At 46.6% G+C, this 24,250-nt stretch overlaps 1 protein-coding gene across 1 annotated transcript in view; it reads right to left on the bottom strand.

Moving 5' to 3' along the window:
* METAP1 (methionyl aminopeptidase 1) overlaps nucleotides 1–5,574 on the bottom strand; it is a 40,167-nt gene extending 34,593 nt beyond the window's left edge. The window contains exon 1 of the mRNA XM_054029446.1: nucleotides 5,394–5,574. Within this exon, the coding sequence (XP_053885421.1) occupies nucleotides 5,394–5,507 (114 nt within the window). The 5' untranslated portion in view covers nucleotides 5,508–5,574. The remainder of the gene's footprint in view (nucleotides 1–5,393) is intronic.
* Nucleotides 5,575–24,250: the final 18,676 nt, after the last annotated feature.

Here is a 24,250-nt window from a genome sequence, read left to right as displayed (position 1 = left end):
TTGCAACCAAGGCTTTTGTATGCCTTGAGGAGGTTTTCCACCAACAACCTGTAGTTGTCTGCCTTGTTGTTTCCGAGAAAATTTATTGCCACTAACTGGAAGGCTTTCCATGCCGTCTTTTCCTTGCCACGCAGTGCATGGTCAAATGCATCATCTCGAAGAAGTTCACGAATCTGAGGACCAACAAAGACACCTGCCTTTATCTTAGCTTCACTTAACCTTGGAAATTTTCCACGGAGGTACTTGAAAGCTGCTTGTGTTTTGTCAATGGCCTTGACAAAGTTCTTCATCAGACCCAGCTTGATGTGTAAGGGTGGTAACAAAATCTTCCTTGATTCAATAAGTGGTGGATGCTGAACACTTTTCCTCCCAGGCTCCAATGACTGTCGGAGTGGCCAATCTTTCTTGACGTAGTGGGAATCTCTTGCACGACTATCCCATTCGCGGAGAAAACAGCAGTACTTTGTGTATCCAGTCTGCAGACCAAGCAAGAGAGCAACAACCTTCAAATCGCCACAAAGCTGCCACTGATGTTGGTCATAGTTTATGCACCTCAAAAGTTGTTTCATGTTGTCATAGGTTTCCTTCATATGGACTGCATGACAACTGGAATTGATGGCAAAACATTGCCATTATGCAGTAAAACAGATTTAAGACTTGTCTTCGATGAATCAATGACCAGTCTCCACTCATCTGGATCGTGAACGATGTTGAGGGCTGCCATCACACCATCGATGTTGTTGCAGGCTACAAGATCACCTTCCATGAAGAAGAAAGGGACAAGATCCTTTTGACGGTCACGGAACATGGAAACCCTAACATCACCTGCCAGGAGATTCCACTGCTGTAGTCTGGAGCCCAACAGCTCCGCCTTACTCTTGGGTAGTTCCAAATCCCTGACAAGATTGTTCAGCTCACCTTGTGTTATGAGGTGTGGTTCAGAGGAGGAGGATGGGAGAAAATGTGGGTCCTGTGACATTGATGGTTCAGGACCAGAAGTTTCATCCTCTTCCTCAAGTGAGAATGATTCTGGTGCATCAGGAACCGGCAGTCCTTCTCTGTGGGGTACTGGGCGTATAAAATGCACAGTCCACTTTTTCTTCTTTGACACGCCTTTCCCAACTGGAGGCACCATGCAGAAGTAACAATTGCTTGTGTGATCTGTTGGCTCTCTTCAAATCATTGGCACTGCAAAAGGCATAGATTTCCTTTTCCTGTTCAACCACTGGCGAAGATTTGTTGCACAAGTGTTGCAGCATATGTGTGGGGCCCACCTCTTGTCCTGATCTCCAATTTTGCAGCCAAAATAAAGGTGATAGGCTTTCTTAACCATAGTGGTTATACTGTGACTTTTCCATCACAAAAGCGCTTCACCACAAACATAGCAGAAGTTATCTGCACTGTTCACACAAGTACGAGGCATCTCTGCTCACTTTGGCTAAACAGAAATATGTCCCTTTGCAAAATCAAGCACTGACGAATAAGAGAGCACGACATTGTATGATTTCTAGAGCTGATATAGGGCAATTTGTTCAGCAGAGTGATGTAAGCTTCGTTATGATTGCATCATTCATGACTTCTAGGAATAACATGATGCAATTCATATCATGTATGACACAATACCAGCTTCAGATTGCATCAGATTGCATCATTCATATTTTGCCTAAAAAGCAAGTACTGTCCAAACCCAGTCATAGATTTATTCATAGATCCAGTCAAAGATGTATTTTAGTCATTTCTGGTTTAAATTGAGATCCCTTCCCTTTATAACTCACTTATCCTCCGCCATTCCCAAGTCAAGGGTCGTATATACTGACCCAATAGCATATCTTGAAAACTAGAACCAATCAACAATTTTAAGCATCATTTTCGTTCTCAGTGACCCAGAATTAATAAAGTTTGACTACATTTATTTCAGAAGCATTTTGGCTGTAGAGCAGTGGAATAGAGACAACTGTTCGTTATTAAGTCCAAAAAAATCCCAACCATACATAAATATATTATTGTGATTTGGACACACATGTGCCTATTTATTACTTTTTCCTAAAGTATTAAGTATTTTAGGAAAAATTGCCATAGCGGCCACCAGCAAGAGTTGATGGCTGCACTCTGTGGCCACCAAAAAATTTGTTACGAGAACCCCTGCCTTAAAGAGGCCTTTGCTGCTACTACTACCCGAAAAAACAGATCCTGCTTCAGCTCCATGTATCGACCTCCTGATCTGGGATCTGAGACACCTGTTTCAATTTGCTACTGGAAAGGATTAATCACAAATAAAGATATCATTCTTTTAGACACAATGAAGAGTAAAAATGCTTTGTACTTTTCTAGCATCTTTCATTCGAAGATCTCAAAATGCTTTATAACTGTAAGTTAACCCTCACAATAACCTTTTGAAAAAGTAATGATAATGTACCTTGACTTTACCCACCATTAAAATGAAGCAATTTTTGGGGGTAGAACAGAGTAGCTGGGTAACAAAACAGATGGATATTACCCAACAGTTTAGGACAAGAAGCGAAGAGGAATACCGTATTCAATTGAAATGGGAAGATTAATTTTAGATAGACTAACAGGGCCTAAGACCATGAAACAAAATTCAAGAGAGGGTCAGACAAATTCAGAGTAACCATGTTTAGGGCAAATTTCTAAAACCTCCTCTCTCTGAGAAAGAGAGGAGAAAAGCTTCATTTACAGGAAAAGTGACCTTTACCAGGGAAAGGAGAAATGAAGATGACACCACTAGGGACCTCGCCATCCAGATATAATTTACCTGGAAAGTACACTTAAATACTATGACTATGGGTGCTATAGAAAACCCTAAAGAGATAAAATGTTTAATTTCCTCACTGCTCTGCATTTAAATACTCAGCTTTAATACTGCATAAATTTAACTGTTTGTATTGAATTATATATTACTACTTATATTTTTAGACATTTTCCGTATTGGGTAGTTCTATAAATCAGTACATGGATTTCTATATAAAGGCACACGGACTATCCTCTCCAGCCTATGCCAAGAGCAAACAAACTACTCATTAGGAACAATTTTTGAGTGTGGAAATATGTATTGAATATGAATGGATACAGGATCTTCCTAAGGAATTTATTTTCTTCTCTGGAACCTTAGGCCTGTGAATTTTTCACACCCAAGTGATTTACTTAAGCCAACCTAACCCTTGGTGCAATGGAAGAACTCTTCTGTTGACCTAACTACATCCACTCAGGGAGATAGATTAACTACAGCAACAGGAAAATCCCTTTTGTTGCTGTAGGCAGCATCTACATTACAAAACTACAACTGTAGTGCAGTACCTGTGCCGCTGTGGCTCCTTGCAAGGTTTCATGGCTTTTAATAGTAGTATCTAGGTTTTCTATACTGTTTTTCATCCACAGCTCTCAAAGCACTGTTCAAAGGAGGTGAGTGTTATTATCCACATTTTACCAATGGGGAAACTGAGGCATGGAGCAGTGAAGTGACTTGCCTAAGGGTTATCCAGCCATTCAGGGGCAGAGTCAAGAACAGAAGCCAGGTCTCCCAAGTCCCAGTCCAGTGCTCTATCATTAGGTCACATTGCTTATCTGTGTCACATGATTGAGCTTTAGAAAATAAGCTGCTGCACTATAATTTTGAGTAACTTTCCTTGTATCTTACAACAGTAGTTGGTATTCAGGTAGAAAAGTAGAAAATAAGAATCCTTTCTACATTTTGCAGACTTGAGAGAGGAAAAAAAAAAACCCTACAGATACTGCTAGAATTTCTGCACAGATTTTTATTGATTTGGCTATTAACTTACAACATGCTATATTCACCAAGTAATATCTATATACAGTACATACTGAAGATGAATCTGTATTGCCTGTTTTGCATAAGGCAGCAGGTTACAATAGGTAGTGATGGTGGAGCCAATCCCACAAATCCTCTATACACAAAACACTCCTAGGAACAAGAGAATCAGAAATAGCATTCCAGGTAGTGAATAAATATGGAATAACCTACCCATTTGGGAAGTTTCTTCCCAACCCCAAGCAGTTAATAGTTGGCTTATACCCTGAAGCAGGAGGATTCATGTGCCTTATAAATAAATGTATCATAATCCTATTTCTCTTATCAATGATACTTTTGACAATTAATTGCACCAGTTAATTATGCACCAAAATATTACTATTTATTCACTGAGGCCAATGGGCAAGGATTCAACTGTTTTACTATTTATTTTATATTTTTCTAATGATTAACCATGCCTGAATTATAGTTGTTTTACCTTAAATCTGCAGAGCCTATAACATTTTTTCCCCCAAGAGCTTGTTTAATTAATGTACCCAGAAAAACAGAAAAGCCATATTTTCAAAGCAATAAGTCCGTGTTACCCTAGGCACAGGAACATTTTAAAAGCAATTTGATTATCAGGTTCCATTTTAAAGTATTAAGCACATACTTTAAAAGAGGACACAACAAATGTGAGACATTGAGAAAAACTCTTTCATGCTACAATACTCTGTCTACACAAGATTGGAATATTACAAACATATATGGGATAACAGAGGCAGTGATTTACACACACAAAATCTAGACCACAGCATCTAACTTCCTACACAATAACAATGTGATTTCTGTGAAAATAAAAGCGAACACTGACTACCCCCCCCCCCCATTCATTCTGAAATGCACTGTGAATCTGACAGAGCAAGCTGAACTGGAAATTAACTTCCAGTTAATTCAGTCCAGCAAAAGAAGGTTGGGAGAAAAGGAAATAAATGACAGAGCTGAAAAGAGATGTAGGGTACTAAACTGTAGTAGTGAAAGATGCTGAAACAGTTCTCCTTTTGTATTTCCACATGCTTGCATCCAGCCCAGAAACATGGTCCCCAGTCAAGTACCTTCCTACAGGGTCTAATTTTCTGCTGTGAACTTTCCTCTAGGGTCCAAGTACAATCTTTCCCCCACTTCGCCTTTGCAAAAGGGACACGCCATCCAGCCTAAGCCTATAAAAACCAAGTGTGTGTTTCTGCCTGTCCATTGTAAACGCGGATCTCGGGGGAAAGAGTGAAAGGGGGCAAAGTTGGAAGCCTCGCTGCAAGGATCACAGGCCCATCTGCTCCTCACTCTCTCCGAGTCACACACCTGCTCCCGCTCCCCACCTGAAAGCGCCTGCTCACTGCAACCAAAAATCACAGGACTTCGCAGACAAACCAAAACTACGGCAAGCGCCGGAGCAATGCAGGGAGATGCCGGGGTTCCCGCCCGGAGCAGGCTCCCCGCACCCCAATTGGGAGAGCAGCAGCAATGGGAGCCTGGCGGGGGTGTCCGGACAGGAAGCAGAGCCCTGACTGCAGCCGCGTGAGCCTAGGCAGGGAGCACCCCGGGGCAGAGGGCCGCGGCAGGGGCTTACCTGGGAGCAGAAGTAGGAGCCCTGGATGCCCAGCTTGATGCAGGTTGGGCACTGCAGCTTGGCCTCGTGGCTGCACCCAGCCGTTTCACACACCCGGGTCTCCACGGCCGCCATGCTGCTGCTGCTGCCACAGAAGCGTCTCAGCCACCGGGAGGGAGGAGCCGACGGGGCCTCTGACTGAAACGGGGGCGGAGCCCAGCCGCGCAAGAGCCGGCACCTCCCCTCGCCTCTCACGTAGGGCCGGGCTGCCGCGACGGGCCCGTGTCGCGCGCGCGGGCAGACGGCTCCGGCTCAAGGGCGTGTCTGGCGCCCTGCCTCGCCCTGTCAGAGCGGCGCAGCGTGCTCAGCTCGGCCGGCCGGCGGCGCTCGGGGGCCTGCGCAGCGCCTCCCGCTCGCCCCAAAGGCGCTCAGCCTGCCTGTGCACACCGCCCGCGGCGCCTCCGAGCGGCCAGGCTGGGTCAGACCGGCGATCCAATCCGCAGGGCTCGCCGCGCCAGGCGGTGCTGGGTGCCGCGTGCCGCGCGGGCGGTGACAATAACTTTGAGCCCCGACCGACAGTCAGGTCTCCTGGTGTCGGGCTGCTTCTGGGTGCTGTTCTTCCTCCGGCCTAACAGGGAACCAGGGGCCCTGGAACCATTTGTATAGCGGGGGTAGGGTGACCAGATGTCCCGTTTTTAAAGGGACAGTCCCGTGTTTGGGGACTTTTTCTTATATAGGCGCCTATTACCCTCCACCCCCTGTCCCGTTTTTTCACAGTTACTATCTGGTCACCGTAAGCAGGGGTGCTGAGAGCCATTGACCCAAACTGTAAACCCTGCATATCATGGAAACGGGTTCAAGCTAGTTCCAGCACCTCCATCCATGGGGCCAGTTTTGTTTAATAGCTTTATTAATGATCTGGAGGATGGCGTGGACTGCACTCTCAGCAAGTTTGCAGATGACACTAAACTGGGAGGTGGGGTAGATACACTAGAGGGTAGGGATCGAATACAGAGGGACCTAGACAAATTAGAGGATTGGGCCAAAAAAAAACCTGATGAGGTTCAACAAGGACAAGTGCAGAGTCCTGCACTTAGGATGGAAGAATCCCATGCACTGCTACAGACTAGGGAACAAATGGCTAGGCAGCAGTTCTGCAGATAAGGACCTACGGGTCACAGTGGACAAGAAGCTGGATATGAGTCAACAGTGTGCTCTTAAAAAGAACAGGAGTACTTGTGGCACCGTAGAGACTAACAAATTCATTAGAGCATAAGCTTTCATGGGCTACAACCCACTTCTTCGGATGCATAGTGGGTTGTAGTCCATGAAAGCTTATGCTCTAATAAATTTGTTAGTCTCTAAGGTGCCACAAGTACTCCTGTTCTTTTTGAGGATACAGACTAACACGGCTGCTACTCTGAAACCTGTCAGTGTGCTCTTGTTGCCAAGAAGGCTAATGGCATTTTGGGCTGTATAAGTAGGGGCATTGCCAGCAGATTGAGGAACGTGATCGTTCCCCTTTATTCGACATTGGTGAGGCCTCATCTGGAGTAGTGTGTCCAGTTTTAGGCCCCACACTACAAGAAGGATGTGGAAAAATTGGAAAGAGTCCAGCGGAGGGCAACAAAAATGATTAGGGGTCTGGAGCACATGACTTATGAGGAGAGGCTGAAGGAACTGGGATTATTTAGTCTCCAGAAGAGAAGAATGAGGGGGGATTTGATAGCTGCTTTCAACTACCTGAAGGGGGGTTCCAAAGAGGATGGAGCTCAGTTGTTCTCAGTGCTGGCAGATGACAGAACAAGGAGCAATGATCTCAAGTTGCAGTGGGGGAGGTCTAGGTTGGATATTAGGAAACACTATTTCACTAGGAGGGTAGTGAAGCACTGGAATGCGTTAGCTAGGGAAGGGGTGGAATCTCCTTCATTGGAGGTTTTTAAGGCCGGGCTTGACAAAGCCCTGGCTGGGATGATTTAGTTGGGAATTGGTCCTGCTTTGAGCAGGGGGTTGGACTAAATGAGGTCCCTTCCAACCGTGATATTCTATGATTCTATGATCCCCTGTTCTCTGACTCACCCTAAGTCTGGGTGCATCCCCATGGCCTCCCACTGGCCTGGCACTCCTATAAAGGGCAGATGGGAAATATGTTAATATCATCTTATCTTGGGCCATGCAGTGTGGGCTCTATGAAAAGATGTTCCAGGGTTCCCTAGCTTTGTTGGAATTGGCCTCGTTGAAACATGGCCAATGGGCATCAGCTAGCTTGCACACAGCACAGTACATGGAGGCAAAAGTGCAGCTAGGACACTGGAGGAAACTCTTGTGAAAAGTTAAATAATCATAGTTGGCACTTTATACAGACTTTTGCATCCACAGATCCCAAAGCCCTTTCCATAAGTTGTACAAAGTGTAATTATTTAATTTTACATGAGAGAGAAACTAAGACATGGGGGCCTTGTCTTCACCATGAAGAAAGTATTATTTGCCATGTGATCTTAATGTCTATGTGCAGCAGAGAGACTATACTTTTATAAGGTTTCATTTGAAAGATCCACTTTTTGTAAACTGCATGCTATTCAATATGACTACTCAGACAGTAAGACATGACACATGGCTGGTGGGAACAAAGGCATTTGCACAATAATTAAACATCCATAGCTGGCCTGGGTGCTCCAAACCCCCTGAAAAGTGTGTCAACATTGCCATCTAGATGCTGACCACCCCTACAGGCCACCAGTTTGTAGCCACCCAGTTTGGCATAGACTTTTAGGGCTATTGTCTTGCAGATATGTGATGCCATTCATAAGACACTGTTGCATTGGGTTATAAACAGGGTAATGTTCAGGAGACTGACAGCTTTCCATGCAGGGCGTTCCCAAACTGAATTTATACACAGAAAAGAGTATTTCTCCCCTGTGCTCCTAGGGCTGACTGATCACCATAACACGTTTACAAACATAAATGCAGAGTGGACTGGAAAGAGCAATGCTGTGAGAGAATCTTTTGGAACTCAGCTCTGTTTACCATAATGAATAAAGGACAGTTTGCCCCCAGGATCACTTTGGACATTAATGGTGTGGAGATTACTCTAGTTATCCTGGGAGAACTGGCTTATCCTCTGCTTCACTGTTTAATGAAGCCATCCAAAGGCTACTTGGACAGTTTAACTATTGCCTCAGAATGGTAGTGGAGTGTGTATTTGGCCATGTGAAAGGAAGGTGACACTGCTCGTAAAATAGGTTGGAAGCTGTTGGGAAAAAAAATCTTGCCTGAATGTGACATATTAGCAGAGGCATTGAAACGGGGACCCAGGGGCTATGCCCCCCCCTGCCCTTTTTTTACCAACCATAAGGTTGAGCGACGGGGGGGGGGGTAGAGAGAAGTGAGCAGGGGCAGGGTCTTAGGGAGAAGGGGTAGTATGAGGGTACCTCTGACCCTCCCACCCACCCACCTACACTTTTAGGGACCTTCTGTCACTCCTGCATACTAGGGAACAATCCAGACTAAAGAGCAGCTGTGTCATCCCTGCCCTGCAACCTTGGATGCCTTACAATGCCTTGCTGAAGCGGCTTCCACCTGAGCTGCTCACAAACAGCCTTCCAGCATGCTAGCCATGAGTCTGTGTGCAACTGCAGCCTGGTAGCCTCACTTGGATTACACTCTGGTTCTCATCAGCCTTGGTTATACTGCTGGGTGACCCCAACACACTACCAGTCTTAGATTTCCCCCCAGTAATATATGTCCTGTACTACCTAGTCCTCTCCTGGACAATACAAGTTATATTAAGTCTATTATTTCTTTAAAAGAATAATATGACATCTGATTATTTCAAAAAGAGTTATTCAGATACAAAACACACTGGATTAAATAAAATCTTTGTAGTTAATAAACTTGTTTACTGTTTTAAGTGAGTACAAGCAATGTGGCATAAAAGTCAGAAATGGTCAGAAAAATAAAAGATAAAACACTTCTGGTGCCTTACTTAAACTATCAGAGGGGTAGCCGTGTTAGTCGGGCTCTGTAAAAAGCAACAGCATCCTGGGGCACCTTTAAGACTAACAGATGTATTGGAGCATAAGCTTTCGTGGGTGAATGCCCACTTCGTCGGATGCATTCACCCACGAAAGCTTATGCTCCAATACATCTGTTAGTCTTAAAGGTGCCCCAGACGCTGTGTTGCTTTTAATAAACTATGTTAAATTCAAAGCAAAATTTTTACCCCATGCTTTCAGCAGTCTTACTGACCAAACTTCTTAGGTCAGGGCCTCTCCCCCAGTCCCTTAGCTGCTTCCTTTGTCCCTTCAGGTATAGTGAATTGAAGGTTGTGGGGGGGTGGGGGAAAGAGAAGAAAGAGTGTCTTCCCCTTTTTATAGTCCTGTCCCCCCTTTGACAAGCATTTCCACCTGGGAGAAAAGTGAGAGGCAGGCTGGGTGGAAGGGCACTCCATGCTGTTTCTTTGCTAAGATGTAGGTTTTTTTGCCCCTGTTCCCTTATCTGCCAAAGAATGGCCACTTAGCAGGTAATGGTCCATCCCTCTTGTTTACACTTGGTTGAGGTGTCAGATTACTGTTGTCTCTGTGGAAGTGGTTTGGCCACTCTCTGGCCTTCTCTAGAAACCATGCTTTTAGTCATGATTTCAGCTTATGTTTATAACTTCACAAACAACATCACTACTTGCATTTTGCCATATTATAGGTCAGCAAATTATGAGTTTGTAAATGATACCTCACAAGACATGCCTGGAACAAAATTACAGTAGTGTGTAGGGTGTGAACGTAGGGGTATATTCTGTCACATGCAGCTCTCTCAGTGTGTTTTGCACAATATTTATGAGAGGAGGGGAGATGGACATGGGTGGGAAGCTGAGGTGCAGAGACTTGCTCAGTAGTTTGAGGAGCCAGCAGGTGTCTACTAGAAAAGGGAAACAGCCACAGCAATACTGTCAGGGCTGCTCTGGCTCTGACTTAGTGCTCCTGTACATCCAGCTGTTCTCCCAGGGAGGGGATGGGGGAGGGATTGTGAGTAGTGTGGTCTGTGATGGATGGTAGAAGTGGCATGTCATAGCTCTCCTTATTTTAGTTTCTGTGAGGGTCTTGATAGCTTTGTAAAAGCCTGTGACCTATACAAAATGTAGGGATATTGTGTACAGAATGCATTGACAGCTTTTTATAAATTCATTTTTAAGTGTTTGTATTACTAAACAATGTAACTACCAGAAATAAACATTTGATTGGGTTGATAACAAAACAGCTTTAAAGCAACAGTGCAATGGATGACAGAGCACAACAATGCAGGGACTCCAAGTCACAGACCAGCCTATGCCTTGCCTCTACCTCTTCTTGTTTTGGACCTTCTGGTGTTGAGGGGTGGGACTCAAACTTATCAGGGGCATTGGATGGCTCAAAAGAACTGGGCTTGCAGGTGCAAGTGTTCTCACTGCCCTCAGCTTCTGCCTGGGAAAAGAATGGTCTCTGGGAGCACAGCTGCAGGGGTACAGCAGGGAGCAAATGCTGGTGTTCCCAGTATACCCTGTACTGTCAGGGGCTGCAGAACATGCCTTGGTCTAAGGCACAGGATTATCTGTAGGCCCGGTAGCAGCATGCTCGGCAGCAGAGCATTCCGCTTCTATGTTGCCTCCAGGAGTTGCCTCTGCATATCCTGGTCTTTCTCCACAATGTCTTTTGCAATTGTCGTGCTGCCTCTGGAGAGCTCCATTTCTTTTTCCCTCTCCAACCTCAGATACAACCTCCACCTTTCCATTGGCGTTGGAGTTGTATGGGGAGGCTACAGTGAGGTCTGCAAACATGTTAACCTGAGGGGGAAGAAACAGAAAACTCAGGTTTCAGAGTAGCAGCCGTGTTAGTCTGTATTCGCAAAAAGAAGAACAGGAGTACTTGTGGCACCTTAGAGACTAACAAATTTATTAGAGCATAAGCTTTCGTGGACTACAGCATCCGAAGAAGTGGGCTGTAGTCCACGAAAGCTTATGCTCTAATAAATTTGTTAGTCTCTAAGGTGCCACAAGTACTCCTGTTCTTTTTGAGAAAACTCAGGATAACTAACTGCTTAGCCTTTGATAGAGGCCCTGTCCTTGAGGGTCTGGCTGCTGCAGGTCCCATGGCTGGGGGGAGAAAAAAGAAAAAAGTTACTGTTCATATTCCCAGAGAGGTTATGATAGCACTTACGTGTATTTCTGATTTCTCCTCCATGAGATTCATCCCAGTCTTGGGGGAACATCACAGATGGTCTGTACATGAGGAGGGCTAGATTGGGAATTTTGTCTGTGCAGTTCATGCTGTTTAGGGTTGCCATGGTGCTTTGGAGGCTGGGAATTATATTCCCAGTTTGGCTTTACAGTTTTGCTGCGCCTTGGAGGTGCTTATAGAGAGTGTTGAAGGAGTTAGCAGGGGACAGCTGGGGGCAAGTTGAATAGTAATCCCTTCTACCTCCCCTTTAGGCTGTCCTCAGTGACATTACACTGAGGCAGGTGACTAGGAGGCATAGAATGTCCTTATTCAAAGAGGCAAAGGGTAGTGAGATACACTGAAGTTATTCACCAAGACAGTCCCCTAGAAGTGCTGTAGGAGTGGAAGGGAATTGTGAGCTATATTGGGTGTAGGGGGAATGACTATGCAGTTATCCCACATAATGGCTGGAACAAAACAAAAAACCCCTAGCAATTTCTCAGCCTCAAGTATGTCTACACTACAAGCACTACAGTGGCACAAAGTTCAGCGCTGTAGTGTAGACCAGTGGTTCTCAACCAGCATCTGGGGCCCTCCAGGGGGCCAAAAGCAAGTTTCAGGGGGGCTGCCAAGCAGGGCTGGCATTAGATTTGCTGGGGCCCAGGGTAGAAAGTCAGAGCCCCACTGCATGGAGTTGAAGCGCAGGGCCCGATGTCCTGCCACACACAGGGCTGGCTCCAGGCACCACCCTCCAAGCATGTGCTTGGGGCGGCACCTGGAGGGGGGCAGCACCTGGAGGGGGGGCAGCGCTCACTTGGGGAGAGCAGGGCCGTGGCCGGGCTCGCCACCTCCCTCCCCTCCCCCCCCCCGGCGCTCCGGCCAGCGAGAGCAGAGCCGCGGCCGGGCTCCACGCTCCCTGCGTGGGGCGGGGGAGGGCAGGAGGCTTTTTTGCCTGGGGCGGCAAAAAAGCCAGAGCCAGCCCTGGCCACATGGTGCTGAAGCTGAAGCCTGAGCAACTTAGCTTTGTGGGATGAACCCAGGCAATTGCCCTGCTTGCTACTCCTTAATGCTAGCCCTAGTTTTTACATGCAAAAAATAGTTGTTGTAGCACAGCTGGACCATGACATTTTTATAACATGTTGCAGGGGCCTTAGAAAGAAAAAGTTTGAGAACCCTGGTGTAGATGCTTACTACAGCTATAGAAGAGTTTTTCTGTCACTCTAGTATACCCACCCTCTTGATGGGTGGTAGCTGGGTTGATGGAAGACTTTTTCTGTTAGCCTAGCTGCATCTGCAGTGTGGGTTAGGTCAGTCTAACTACATCACACAGGGCATAAAATTTCTCACAGCCTTAAGCATTGTAGCTGGGTCAACCTAAGTTTTAGATGTAGTCCATGCCTTCAATTCTGCTTTATCTCCCCTGCCGACATTGTGAAAAAGCAGAGAAAACATAGGGTTCTGCACAGTTTGAACATTTATGGTGCACAGTTTCTCTATGCAAGTCTGTGTAAAGCCATTACGAGCTTTGCTATACTTAAAGTAAATTTCTTGTCTTGTAGAAATACCTGTTACAGGTCATTTATACCTCAGCAAAAAGCTGTAGTATTAGTACCTGTATGGGCATGTAATGCTCATGCCTACCTCGTGTAAACTGAAAATACTTACTACACTTTTCCTGAAAACACTGTCTCAATACACAGTTGAATTTTGCACAATTGAATGTTTTCATTATTCAGATCTGCTGTGAGAGGGGAGGTGGGGTAGATGTAACTGCACCATACTGCCAGACACCATTTTTAGCTGACAAATGAAATTGGGGTTTCATCAGGCAGGACAGATGTGGGGAGGGGAAAAGAAAATAGATAGATGGGTGTGGTCATGTGTAGTGGTGTGGGCTTGAAAACAGCCACTGGCTGGGCCTTTAGCATGACACAGAAGCAGTTTGCCCAGCCATAGCCACCATTTGAAAACCTATATAGGGGAGGGAGCAAATAGACAATGTAGGTCAAGGTAGGGAGAAGGAGATTCCAAAAGGCTCCCAGCTCGCATCTGCCAAAAATGGCAGAGGCCATAGGATACCCAGAACAGAACCTAGCATGGCAGTATAGCATAATAGTATAGATAGATACTTACATGTTGAGGTTCTTTCAATAGGATCTGCCTCCTCAGTCTTGGCCTGGTTTCTGGCTAGGAATTGGACTCTTCTACGCAGGCACCGTCAGGGTCCTGAGTCTCAAAGTGATCCTGGCTTTTTCAGGACAGTTCGTTTGCTGACCTCCTTGTGTTCCTCCTCTGATGACTCTTGCTGATCGTTTTTTGGGATGGGGGGGGAGGAGAGCAGGGTCAGCCTCCTTGGGTTCACTAGTAGTACAATTGCTCAAAATCCTGTCCAGGTCCTCAAAAAAAGGAAAATGGACAGGTTACAGTCCACTGCCAAAACTTTTTTGCTTGTAATCCTTGGTTTAAAAGTAAGTCCTCCAGAACTGTTTGCTCTTTATCTGGCACTGGTCAGAGTCCTGATTGAGGCCCCTTGCAGACATCTGATTAGCAATGCCCACAAAAAGATCTTCAGTCCAGTGGCTGACCCCAACAGCTTGCTGCACCTGCACATCTTCCCAGGTGGCAAGGAGGCCTAGGGTCTCAACATGGCTCCAAGCAGCTGCTAGATATATGTTGTAAGGCTGGAGTAATATAGCAATGCTGATATATTCCAAGCCAGGAACAAATGGGCAAATTTTAGCCTCATGCCATTTTTTAAACAGGAAGGGGATATCTGGTCAGCTTGACCCCAGTGCAGTTGAGAGCACAGATAAACAGATAGGTCAGTAATGGACACCTACCAAGCAGTGTGGGATAGCAGATGGAGGACTGCTAAAGTAGTGTGCAGCAGCATTGAATGCACACCAACAATAGACCAAATTAACTCAATTTGCATCAAACTTAGTACACTTGCAAAGAGGATTCCCAAGTTCACAATAGATGCAAAATTAGTGCACTGTAATGAACTGTGTCAGGTGCATGCAGGCAGTTTCACACTGAACTAAACTCCCCAGGTATCCAGGCCCACAGGGAATTAGCCAGGTGACTTGCCAGCAGAGGAAGGCAGGGACATAGGGATTGTTTTTTGGCTCATAACTTGCAGATACTCTACATGGAGGAACCCTCAATGGGAGGAAAGTGGCACATTACCAACACCTTTACAAACTCTTCGTCTGCCTCCTTGTGTGGGGACTCTGGCCAAACAGGCATCTTGACCCTGGAGGCTTCTACCCAGGTCCTGGACTTGACTTGGTAGGAATGCAGCCTGTGTGTCCCTGCTGAAGAAAGACAGGTAGGGGAAACCATCTGGTGTAAGAGGTGTCTGTTGTGGGAGTCCCCCAGGAAGCAGGTAAGGGCTTTAGGAGGAGGTTGTTTGTCTGAATAGTTTCTGGAAGCCATGAACTTTGATGGGCTGCACATAGAGATGTCCAGAATGAATGCTAGCTAGCTGGAAAAAACTACAGTAGAACCAAAGGAGGCATGAGAACCAGCTGCTCTGCAGGGAGAAGACTGACTGCTGGTCACCTTGGGTAGTAGACAGTGCTTGACCCCACACCGAGGTCAAGAACTGGTACACTGTACTGACAACAGAAGGACAGGAGCAGACCCCGATGGCTGAGGAAGAGGAGTCACTTGCCCCCAAGGCTGGGAGGCTCACAGCCACCACATCCAAGAGGAGGAAAGGTAGGTGGTCAGGGACTCCCATCTGAGGGGAGCAGAGGCATCCATCTGTTAACCTGACATGTCCCAGGAGAAGTGCTGCCTGCCTGGAACCCACATCTGAGATGTCACAGAAAGGTTGTCAAGACTCATCCATTCCTCTGACTGCTACCTCATCACATGTGGGCACCAGTGATATTGCCAGGGATAATCCTGAGCAGATCAGCAGTGATCACATGGTCCTGGGAGTGAGGATGAAGGAGTCAGGGACACAAGTGGTGTTCTTGTCCATCCTGTCAGTTGAGGGTAAGGGCCCAGGCAGCGACATGCGCATCCTGGAGAATGTATGCCTGTGCAGATTGTGTCAATGGGAGGCCTTTGGCTTCCTTGACCATGGGATTCTGTTCTGGGAAGGAGGACTGCTGGGAAGAGATGGGGTCCACCTGACCAAGGAGGGGAAGAGCATCTTCAGTGACTCACCAACCTAGGAAAGAGCTTTAAACTAGGCTCAAAGAGGGCAGGCAACAAAAGCCTATGCGTAGGATTAACTAACTAACTATTAGGGGAAAATGGAAAATTACAATAAGCTCACAGGAACAACAAGAGGAAAAGCAGTGGGAGAATCTGCTCAACATCTGAGGTATATAAACAAATGCAAGAAGTATTAGCACATAAGTTAAGTTATTATTTAATTGGCATCAGAGACTTGGTGGGATAAATCTTATTACTGTAATATTGGTATAGGGGACCACAGCATGGGCGGTGGGTAGAAGAGACTTGAGGAGGCTAGGCCTCCCCAAACAGAGCAAGAAATGCTGGATGCAGCGCACCTCCAAAGTATGGTGACCAGATGTTATGTGGAAAATATCAGGACTGCCACAGGGGGGGCACCCTTTTAATTGTTACACTCACCCATCCGGATCTTCAGTGGCAATTCAGCAGGGGATCCTGCAATCGCTGACAGTCTTCGGTGGCATTTCGGCGGTGGGTAATAAACCTTGCGCCAAAGGCAGAAGCATCCACAGCCGAAATGCCAATGAAGACTATCAGCGAATGAAGGTCCTCTGCTGAATTGCCGCCAAAGACCTGGAAGGGTGAGTTAAAAACAGGAAAAAAAACAAACACACCACACACACACACACAAATGGCGTCCCGACCGTACTTCAGTTGGGATGCGGGACAAACTCCTCAAAATCGGGACAGTCCCAATTTTATCGGGACATCTGGTCACCCTACTCCAAAGCCCCACCACTTTTGGAGCACCGTCGCCGGAAACCTGCACCAGTGCCCCATTTGCACTCCGTTCTGAGGCCCCACTCACACTAGGCCTCTTCCCCGCCCCCTCCGCCCCGAGGCCCTGCCCTTGCTCCACCTCTTCATGCCCCTCCGCCACCTCTTTCCCCCAAAGCCATCCTTCACCTGCTCCTCAGAGAGGAGGGGAGGGGGCAGAGAGGTAGGGTTGCCAACTTTTTAACTGCACAAAACTGAACACCCTGTGGCCCCCCCGCCTAGGACCCGGACCTGCTGGTCACTTATGGGGCACAGCGCAATGCCAGAACATGTAGGAACTAGCCTGCCTTAGCCCAGCAGCACTGCCAACCAGACTTTTAACAGCACGGTCAGTGGTGTTGACTGGAACCGCCAGGGTCCCTTTTTGACTGGGTGTTCTGGTCGAAAACCAGGGCATCTGGTCACCTTATGGAGAGGAGCAGGCGGAGGGGCCTCAGGGGAGGGGAGACAGGAATGAGCAGCGGGTGGGTGAGGGCCTCTGGGGAAGAGGCACAGTTGGGGTGGGGTACAGGCCACAGTCTGCCCCCCCCACACTTCTAGGGAGCTTCTGGCACTCGCACCCAGACTCCCCAGACGCAAGAATCATGCCACCTATGGACCATAGCTTGTTCAGGAAGGACAGGCGGGGGGGGGGGGGAAAGGAGGAGTTGCATGGCTAAAGATCAGAGTAAAAGACGGTAAATGGCAAAAATGCCTTTAATAATAGAAAGTCAAATCCTACTGAGGAAAATAGAAAGGAACAAACTGACAAGTCAAGTACTTTTTTAGCCTGCCTAATTATATTTGAAGAGCAGCAAGCAAAAGAAAAAATGGAATAAAATAAAATTAAGTACATCAGAAGCAGGAATCCTTCCAAACAATCAGTAGGGCCTCTGAACGATCAGGATGCTAAAGGAGCACTCAAGGAAGACAAGGCCATTACAAAGAAGCTAAATTAATTTTTTGCATCTATCTTTACTGCAGAGGATGTGAGAGAGATTCCTACACCTGAGCCATTCTTTTTAGGTGACAAATCTGAGAAACTGTCCCAGATGGAGGTTTTAATGAAGGAGGTTTGGGAACAAATTGATATATTAAATAGTATACCCAAGAGTTCTGAAGAAACTCAAATACGAAATTGCAGAATCATTAACTGCGGTATGTAACCTATTGTAGGGTTACCATATTTCAGCAAGAAAAAAAGAGGACGGGAGGAGCCCCGCCCTAGCCCTGCCCCTGCCCCTCCCACTTCCCGCCCCCCCAGAACCCCCAACCCTCCCCCCGTTCCTTGTCCCCTGACTGCCCCCTCCTGGGACCCCTGCCCCTAACTGCCCCCCAGGACTCCACTCCCTATCTAAGCCTCCCTGCCTCTTGTCCCCTGACTGCCCCAACCCTTATCCACACCCCCACCCCCAGACAGACCCCTGGGACTCCCACGCCCCATCCAACCACTCCCCCCCCCCAGAACTCCCAACCCATCTAAACCCCTCTGCTCCCTGTCCCCTGACTGCTCCGATCCATCTCCCCACCCCTGCCACCTGACAGCCCCCCCCCAGAACTCCCAAACACTCCCCCCCTGCTCCTTGTCCCCTGACTGCCCCCTCCTGGGACCCCTGCTCCTAACTGCCCTCCAGAACCCCACCCCCTACCTAAGACTCCCTGTTCCTTGTCCCCTAACTGCCCCCTCCTAAGACCCCCCCCAACTGCCCCCCAGGACCCTACCCCCTACCTGTACCCTGACTGCCCAAAACTTTCTCCACTCCCCCCAAAAAGCCCCCCCCCGTTTCTTGACTGCCACCTCCAGAACCTTCCTGCCCCCTGACCTCCTTACCCTGCTGCTCAGAACAGAGTGTTGGGCTCTGTGCAGCCGAGCCGGACACGTGGCTGAGCTCCCCAGCACAACAAAACCCGGTCCCTGGCCCTGCACAACAAAACCCGGTCCCTGGCCCTGCACAGTGCTGCCGGACTGGGCTGCAAGGGAGCTGCCGGCTCAGAATGCAGGGCGGATCCAGCTCCTCTACAGCTGCTCCTGAGTCCAGCCCGGGACTTCCCTGCAGCCCTCCCAGCCGCTCGCTCTGCTCTGCCGGGGGGAAATCCTGGACATTGTGAGTGCTTTACAAATTCCCCCCGGACGCTATTTTTAGCACAAAAAGGAGGACATGTCCGGGTAAATCCGGACGAATGGTAACCCTAACCTATTGCTTAAATCAGCCTCTGTACCAGATGACTGGCGGATAGCTAACATGACACTGATTTTTAGTAAAGGCTCCAGAGGCAATCCTGGCAATTAAAATCTGGTAAGCCTGAAGTCAATACTAGGCAAATTGTCTGAAACTATAGTAAGGAATAGAATTGTCAGAAACAGATGAATATGATATGTTAGGTAAAAGCCAACATGGCTTTTGTAAAGGGAAATCATGCTTCACCAGTCTATTAGAATTCTTTGAGGGTGTTGACAAACGTGGACAAGGTTGATCCAGTGGATACAGTGTACTGGAACTTTCAGAAAGCCTTTGACAAGGTCCCTCACCAAAGGCTCTTAAGCAAAGTAGGCAATCATAGGATAAGAGGGAAGGTCCTTTTATGGATCAGTAACTGGTAAAAAATAGGAAACAAAAGGATAAATATAAAATGGTCATTTTTCACACTAGAGTGGTAAGTAGCAGAGTCCCCCAAGGATCTGTACTGGAGCCTGTGCTGTTTAACATATTAGTAAGTGATCAGGAAAAGGAGGTAAAGAGTGAGGTTGCAAAGTTTGCAGATACTAAATTACTCAAGATAGCAAACTGCAAAAAGTTAAAGGGATCTGACAAAACTGACTGGGCAACACAACGGCAGATGAAATTCAATATTGATAGGTGCAAAATAATGCACATTGGAAAAGATAATCCACAGCTATCCATACAAAAAGATTGGTTCTAAATTAGCCGCTACCACTCAAGAATGATCTTGGAGTCATTGTGCATGGTTCTCCGAAAACATATGCTCAATGCCCACTGGCAGTCAAAAAAGCTAACAATGTTAGGAACCATTAAGAAAGGGATGTATCAGTGATTCTCAAACTGAGGGTTGGGACCCCAAAGTGGGTCGCAAACCCATTTTAATGAGGTCACCAGGGCCAGCATTAGACTTGCTGGTACACAGGGCTGAAGTTGACGCCCAAACGCCTCCTGCAGCCCCCTCCACCTGAAGCTTGGTCTCCACCCTCCTCTCGGGGTCACGTAGTAACTTTGTTGTCAGAAGGGGGTTGCAGTGCAATGAAGTTTGAGAACCCCTGGGATACAGAATAAGGCAGAAAATATGTCACTGTAAACCCATGGGACCCCCACACCTGGAATACTATGTGCAGTTCTGGTCACCCCATCTCAAAAAAGGTATTAGAATTAGAAGAGATAGAGAAGGGCAACAAAGATGATTGCGTTATGGAACAACTTCCATATGAGGAGAGATTAAAAAGAATGGAACTGTTCAGCTTAGAAAAGAGATGACTAAGGGAGATTTCACCATCTCTTGGTGTGGTCTTTTGAGGGGTCTCAGTTTCTCTTGACTGACCATCCTTAGTTTGGTCTCAGTTCCTGGACCCTCAATGCCAATTAAGTCTATCAGCTGGTACATTTTTGGGCTTGCAGTCTCCTGGCTGTTTTCTTGGAGGCAGCCTGTTGCAGGGCTGTTACTCCTTTGATATCTCAGGCCTTTTTGCCTCCCTCTCCATCTCTGTACTCATCTTTATAGCAGGTCTTGTTTTCTCTGTTGGTTGCAGCTGTGGGTGAACTGATTGGCAGTTCTGGCAGCTGTGGGGAGTGTGATCAAGCTGGTTGCTTGTAAATGGAAGACACTCCGACCGACTGCACCCCTGTATTCACACCCTACTGTAATAATCTTTGTACAAAATGTGCCTTGAAAAGTATCACTTTAAAACTAATAACTTCCTGGTCAATAATATCATAGTGAAATGTATGTAAAACCACTATATGTACAGTTATGAACATAAGCTGAAATAATGACTTGAATGGGTTTACCAGACAAGTCTTTGGATGGGGTCAACCTGTTCCCCAAGGACACGCTGATGCCTCTAGCCAGGTGTCAAAGTTGATTGACAATCACATATCAAATGGCTATTCTTTGCCAGAGAAGAGGGGCAGGAACAGATTGATCTGCATTTTAACAAACAACATGGAACCTCTTTCACCAGGAGACTCCTTGTCTCCATTCTCACAACTGGAAGGAACTTTATCTAGGGGTAACGTTAGGAAAATGCCTTTCAAAGGGTGACTGAACTATAAAAGTGAGGGAGAGAGCCTGGAGTGTTTTTGCCCATCTCTCTCTCCCCCCCTTTCACCTAAGAAGGCAAAGAAACCAGCTCTTGGACTTTGGGAGAGATCCTGACCTGAAATTTGGTCAGCAATACAGCTGGAAATCTGTGATAAGGGATTTTTACCTTGAACCAAGTCTAGTTTGGCAAGTCTTAACTACTAGGAAGCATTTTCATCTTTATTTCTCTTGAAACCATTTTGACTTAAATACATTGTACTTACTTAAAACCTCTCTGTAGTTAAATAAACTTGTTTTATTCTTTAATCAAAACTAATCCAGTATTGTGTTTAAACTGAATAGTTTGGTAATGTCAATTAAAGTAGCAAGCGGTCATACGTTGACCCCAACAGACCTGTAATATCTGAACTGTCCAAAAGAGGACTGGACAGTGCAGAACACATTTGTGGGAAATTAGAGAATGGGAGTGTTACACTACAAGTGGTAACCGAGGCTGCTGGAATCCAGAATGTGACTGGAGTGTGGCTGGCAGGCTGCAGCTATACACAGATGCTCAGGATGTGGTGTGATTTACTCCTTCACATAACACAAGAACCAGGGTCACTCAATGAAATTAATAGGCAACAGGTTTAAAAAACAAACATAAGAAAGTGCCTCTTCACAAAACACAGTGTCAGCCTGTGGAACTCATTGCCAGGGGTGTTGTGAAGGCCAAAAGTATAACTGCATTAAAAAAAACAATTAGATAAGTTCATGCAGGATGGGTCCATAAATGGCCATCAGCCAAGGCAGATGGGGCACAACATCATGCCCTGGTGTGACGTTATTGTCATGAACTGTGACCGTGTAGATCATTGTTGCAACCAAGGTCCTATAGTGGCACCAAATTGTGTACAAAGGAGATCAAGTAAGGTATCTATGGAAAGGTTGTAATTTGCTGGTTATGATTATACTATCTGTATGTGTGTATCATTTTTGTATTTTAAGTTATGAATATTGGCTACATACTTGTATCTCAATGTGTTTGATTTTAAGTAGCATCAGTAAAGCATTTAGTCAGCTTCTTGAGTAATGACTATTCTGAGGAAGTGCCCAATCTAGAAACACTTAAGTGACAATGGACCTTGGGAGACTCCAATCCACATCTGCAGAACCTTCCTGGGAACATTTAAGGTAGCACGTGAGCAATGGCTGCCGCCTGCAAACTGAGTAATGCATGGACATGTGACTTGCCCATGTGACTCCAAACTCCATCTTGTTGCTGTGATTTTTCACAGTAAGAACAAAGGGGTCCTTCCACATGGCAGAGGATACAAAAGGCCCTGGAAAACCCTCCATTTTGTCTTCAGTCCTGCTTCTGACCTTTGGAGGAACCTTGCTTGAAACTGAAGCTCTGAACAAAGGACTGAATAACCCATCCAAGCTGGGATGTTTGTGGTCCAGAGACTTGATTGGTTTAAATCAGCAGTAATCCCATCAAGCATGAACTAAGAACTTTGCAATTGTTGTACATATTTAATTCCATTTAACCAATTTTAACTCACATTTATATTTCTTTTTATGAATAAACATTTAGATTCTAAAGGATTGGCAACAGCATGATTTGTGGGTAAGATCTGACTTGTACATTGACCTGGGTCTAGGGCTAGGTCCTTTGGGATTGTAGCAGGCCTGGCACCACAGCACCCCTTTGTGGCAGGGGCCAGAAGGATGCTGGGACCTCGCCTCTTTGTAGTCTCAGTGTTTGCCTCTCTACTGGCAATCTGTTACTGTGACTCAGTCATACGCTCTTCTCCCCCCCGGTAGGCACAGTAGCACAACCTGGCAGGCGGAGTCTATATAACCCCTCTTATGGGTGGGGTGGCACAACCTAGCAGCCAAAGTCCATATAATCCCCCTTTGCAGGCAGGGTAGCACAGCCTAGCAGCCAGAGTCTATATAATCCCTCACAGTTCAGGGTGAGGGGGTAGGGGAACTCAGGCCCACCCTCTCCACCAAGCCCCAACCCAGGGCCCTGGTAGCAGCAACCTCTACTTGCCGCTCACTCAGCAGGGATCCACCCGCAACACACCAAGCGGTAATACAGCTTTAACACCATTTATCTCTACTTTTTCCCTGGGTCACTTCCTACTGGGAATGGCAGTGCTTCTGCGGCAAAGGGTCCTCCGGTCTGTTCCTCCCCTGGGTCATCCTCCATCAAGGTCTCCAGTGGTGCCTCGGCAGGGCTGACTTCCAGATCCTGGCTCACAAGCCCTCTCTCTACAGGAGCTAGCAGCAGCATACATCCTTCCCGTCCAGCAGTCAACCCAGACTGAACTGATCTGCGAGCTTTTATATCTGAGCTCCAGTTGGAGCATGCCCAGCAGAACTTCCGGGGCGGGGCTTCCTCTGCCAGGAAGGAAGGGTTAACCCCTGCTATACCAGTGTGGGGACGCTCTGCCCCATTACAGGGATCGGGAGAATCTTTTTTCTTTTTCTGGGGTAGTGGTTTTCATAACCATTCATCCCCATAATAAATGGTGCTGGTGGTGATTGGAAAACTGGAGTGTCTGAGGGAATTGCTTATATGACTTCTGGTTAGCCAATGGGGTAAAACTGAGGTCCTCTCTGTTTGGCTGGTTTGGTGTGCCTTAGTAGTGAAGGACCCCAGTCTTAGGCTGTGACTGCCCTGCTCTAAGCAATTTGTCCTGAATTGATACTCTCAGTTATGTCCCACCAAAGGCTGCTTTGTTACACCTGGGTATCCCTAAACCTCTACCTGCCAGAAGCTGAGACTGCATGATGGGGGATGGATCATTCGACAATTGCTCTGTTCTGTTCATTCCCCCTGAAGCATATGGTACTGGCCACTGTTGTAAGACAGGGTACTGGACTAAATGGACTATTGGTTTGACCCAATATGAACATTATGTTCTTAATATATACTAAGAATATATATATATTTGTTCTGAGATCCAGAAGGAGATGAGAGGCAGACCACTTGAAAGTCTGAGTAAAGGTAAAAGGGGAAAAAACAGGGGGAACGTCATGGATCACCAAATCAAGAGGACGAGGTAAACGAGACATTTCTAGGACAAATAACACAAATATCCAAACACAAGACGCTGTGGCACTGGATAACTTTAGCTACTGAGGCATCTGTTGGAAAAGTAACATGGCAAAAGAAAAAATTTACAATAAGTTCTTGGAATATATTGGAGACCAATTTTTGTTTCAGAAGGTGGAGGTGGAAATAAAATGGGGCAGTCATTTTAGACTTGATTCTGACTAACAGGGAGGAATTGGTTCTGAATCTGAAGGCTGGGGGCAATTTGGATGAAAGTGAACATGAAATGATAGATTTAATGATTCTAAAGAAAGCTAGGAGTGAGAGCAATAGAATAAGGATAATGGACTTCAAAGAAGCAAACTTTAACAAACTCAGAGAACAGGTAGATAAGGTCCCATGTG

The sequence above is a fragment of the Malaclemys terrapin genome, chromosome 5, assembly GCF_027887155.1.
Source record: "Malaclemys terrapin pileata isolate rMalTer1 chromosome 5, rMalTer1.hap1, whole genome shotgun sequence".
Taxonomy (NCBI): Eukaryota; Metazoa; Chordata; order Testudines; family Emydidae; genus Malaclemys; species Malaclemys terrapin.
This window is presented reverse-complemented; position numbering and strand designations above follow the sequence as displayed.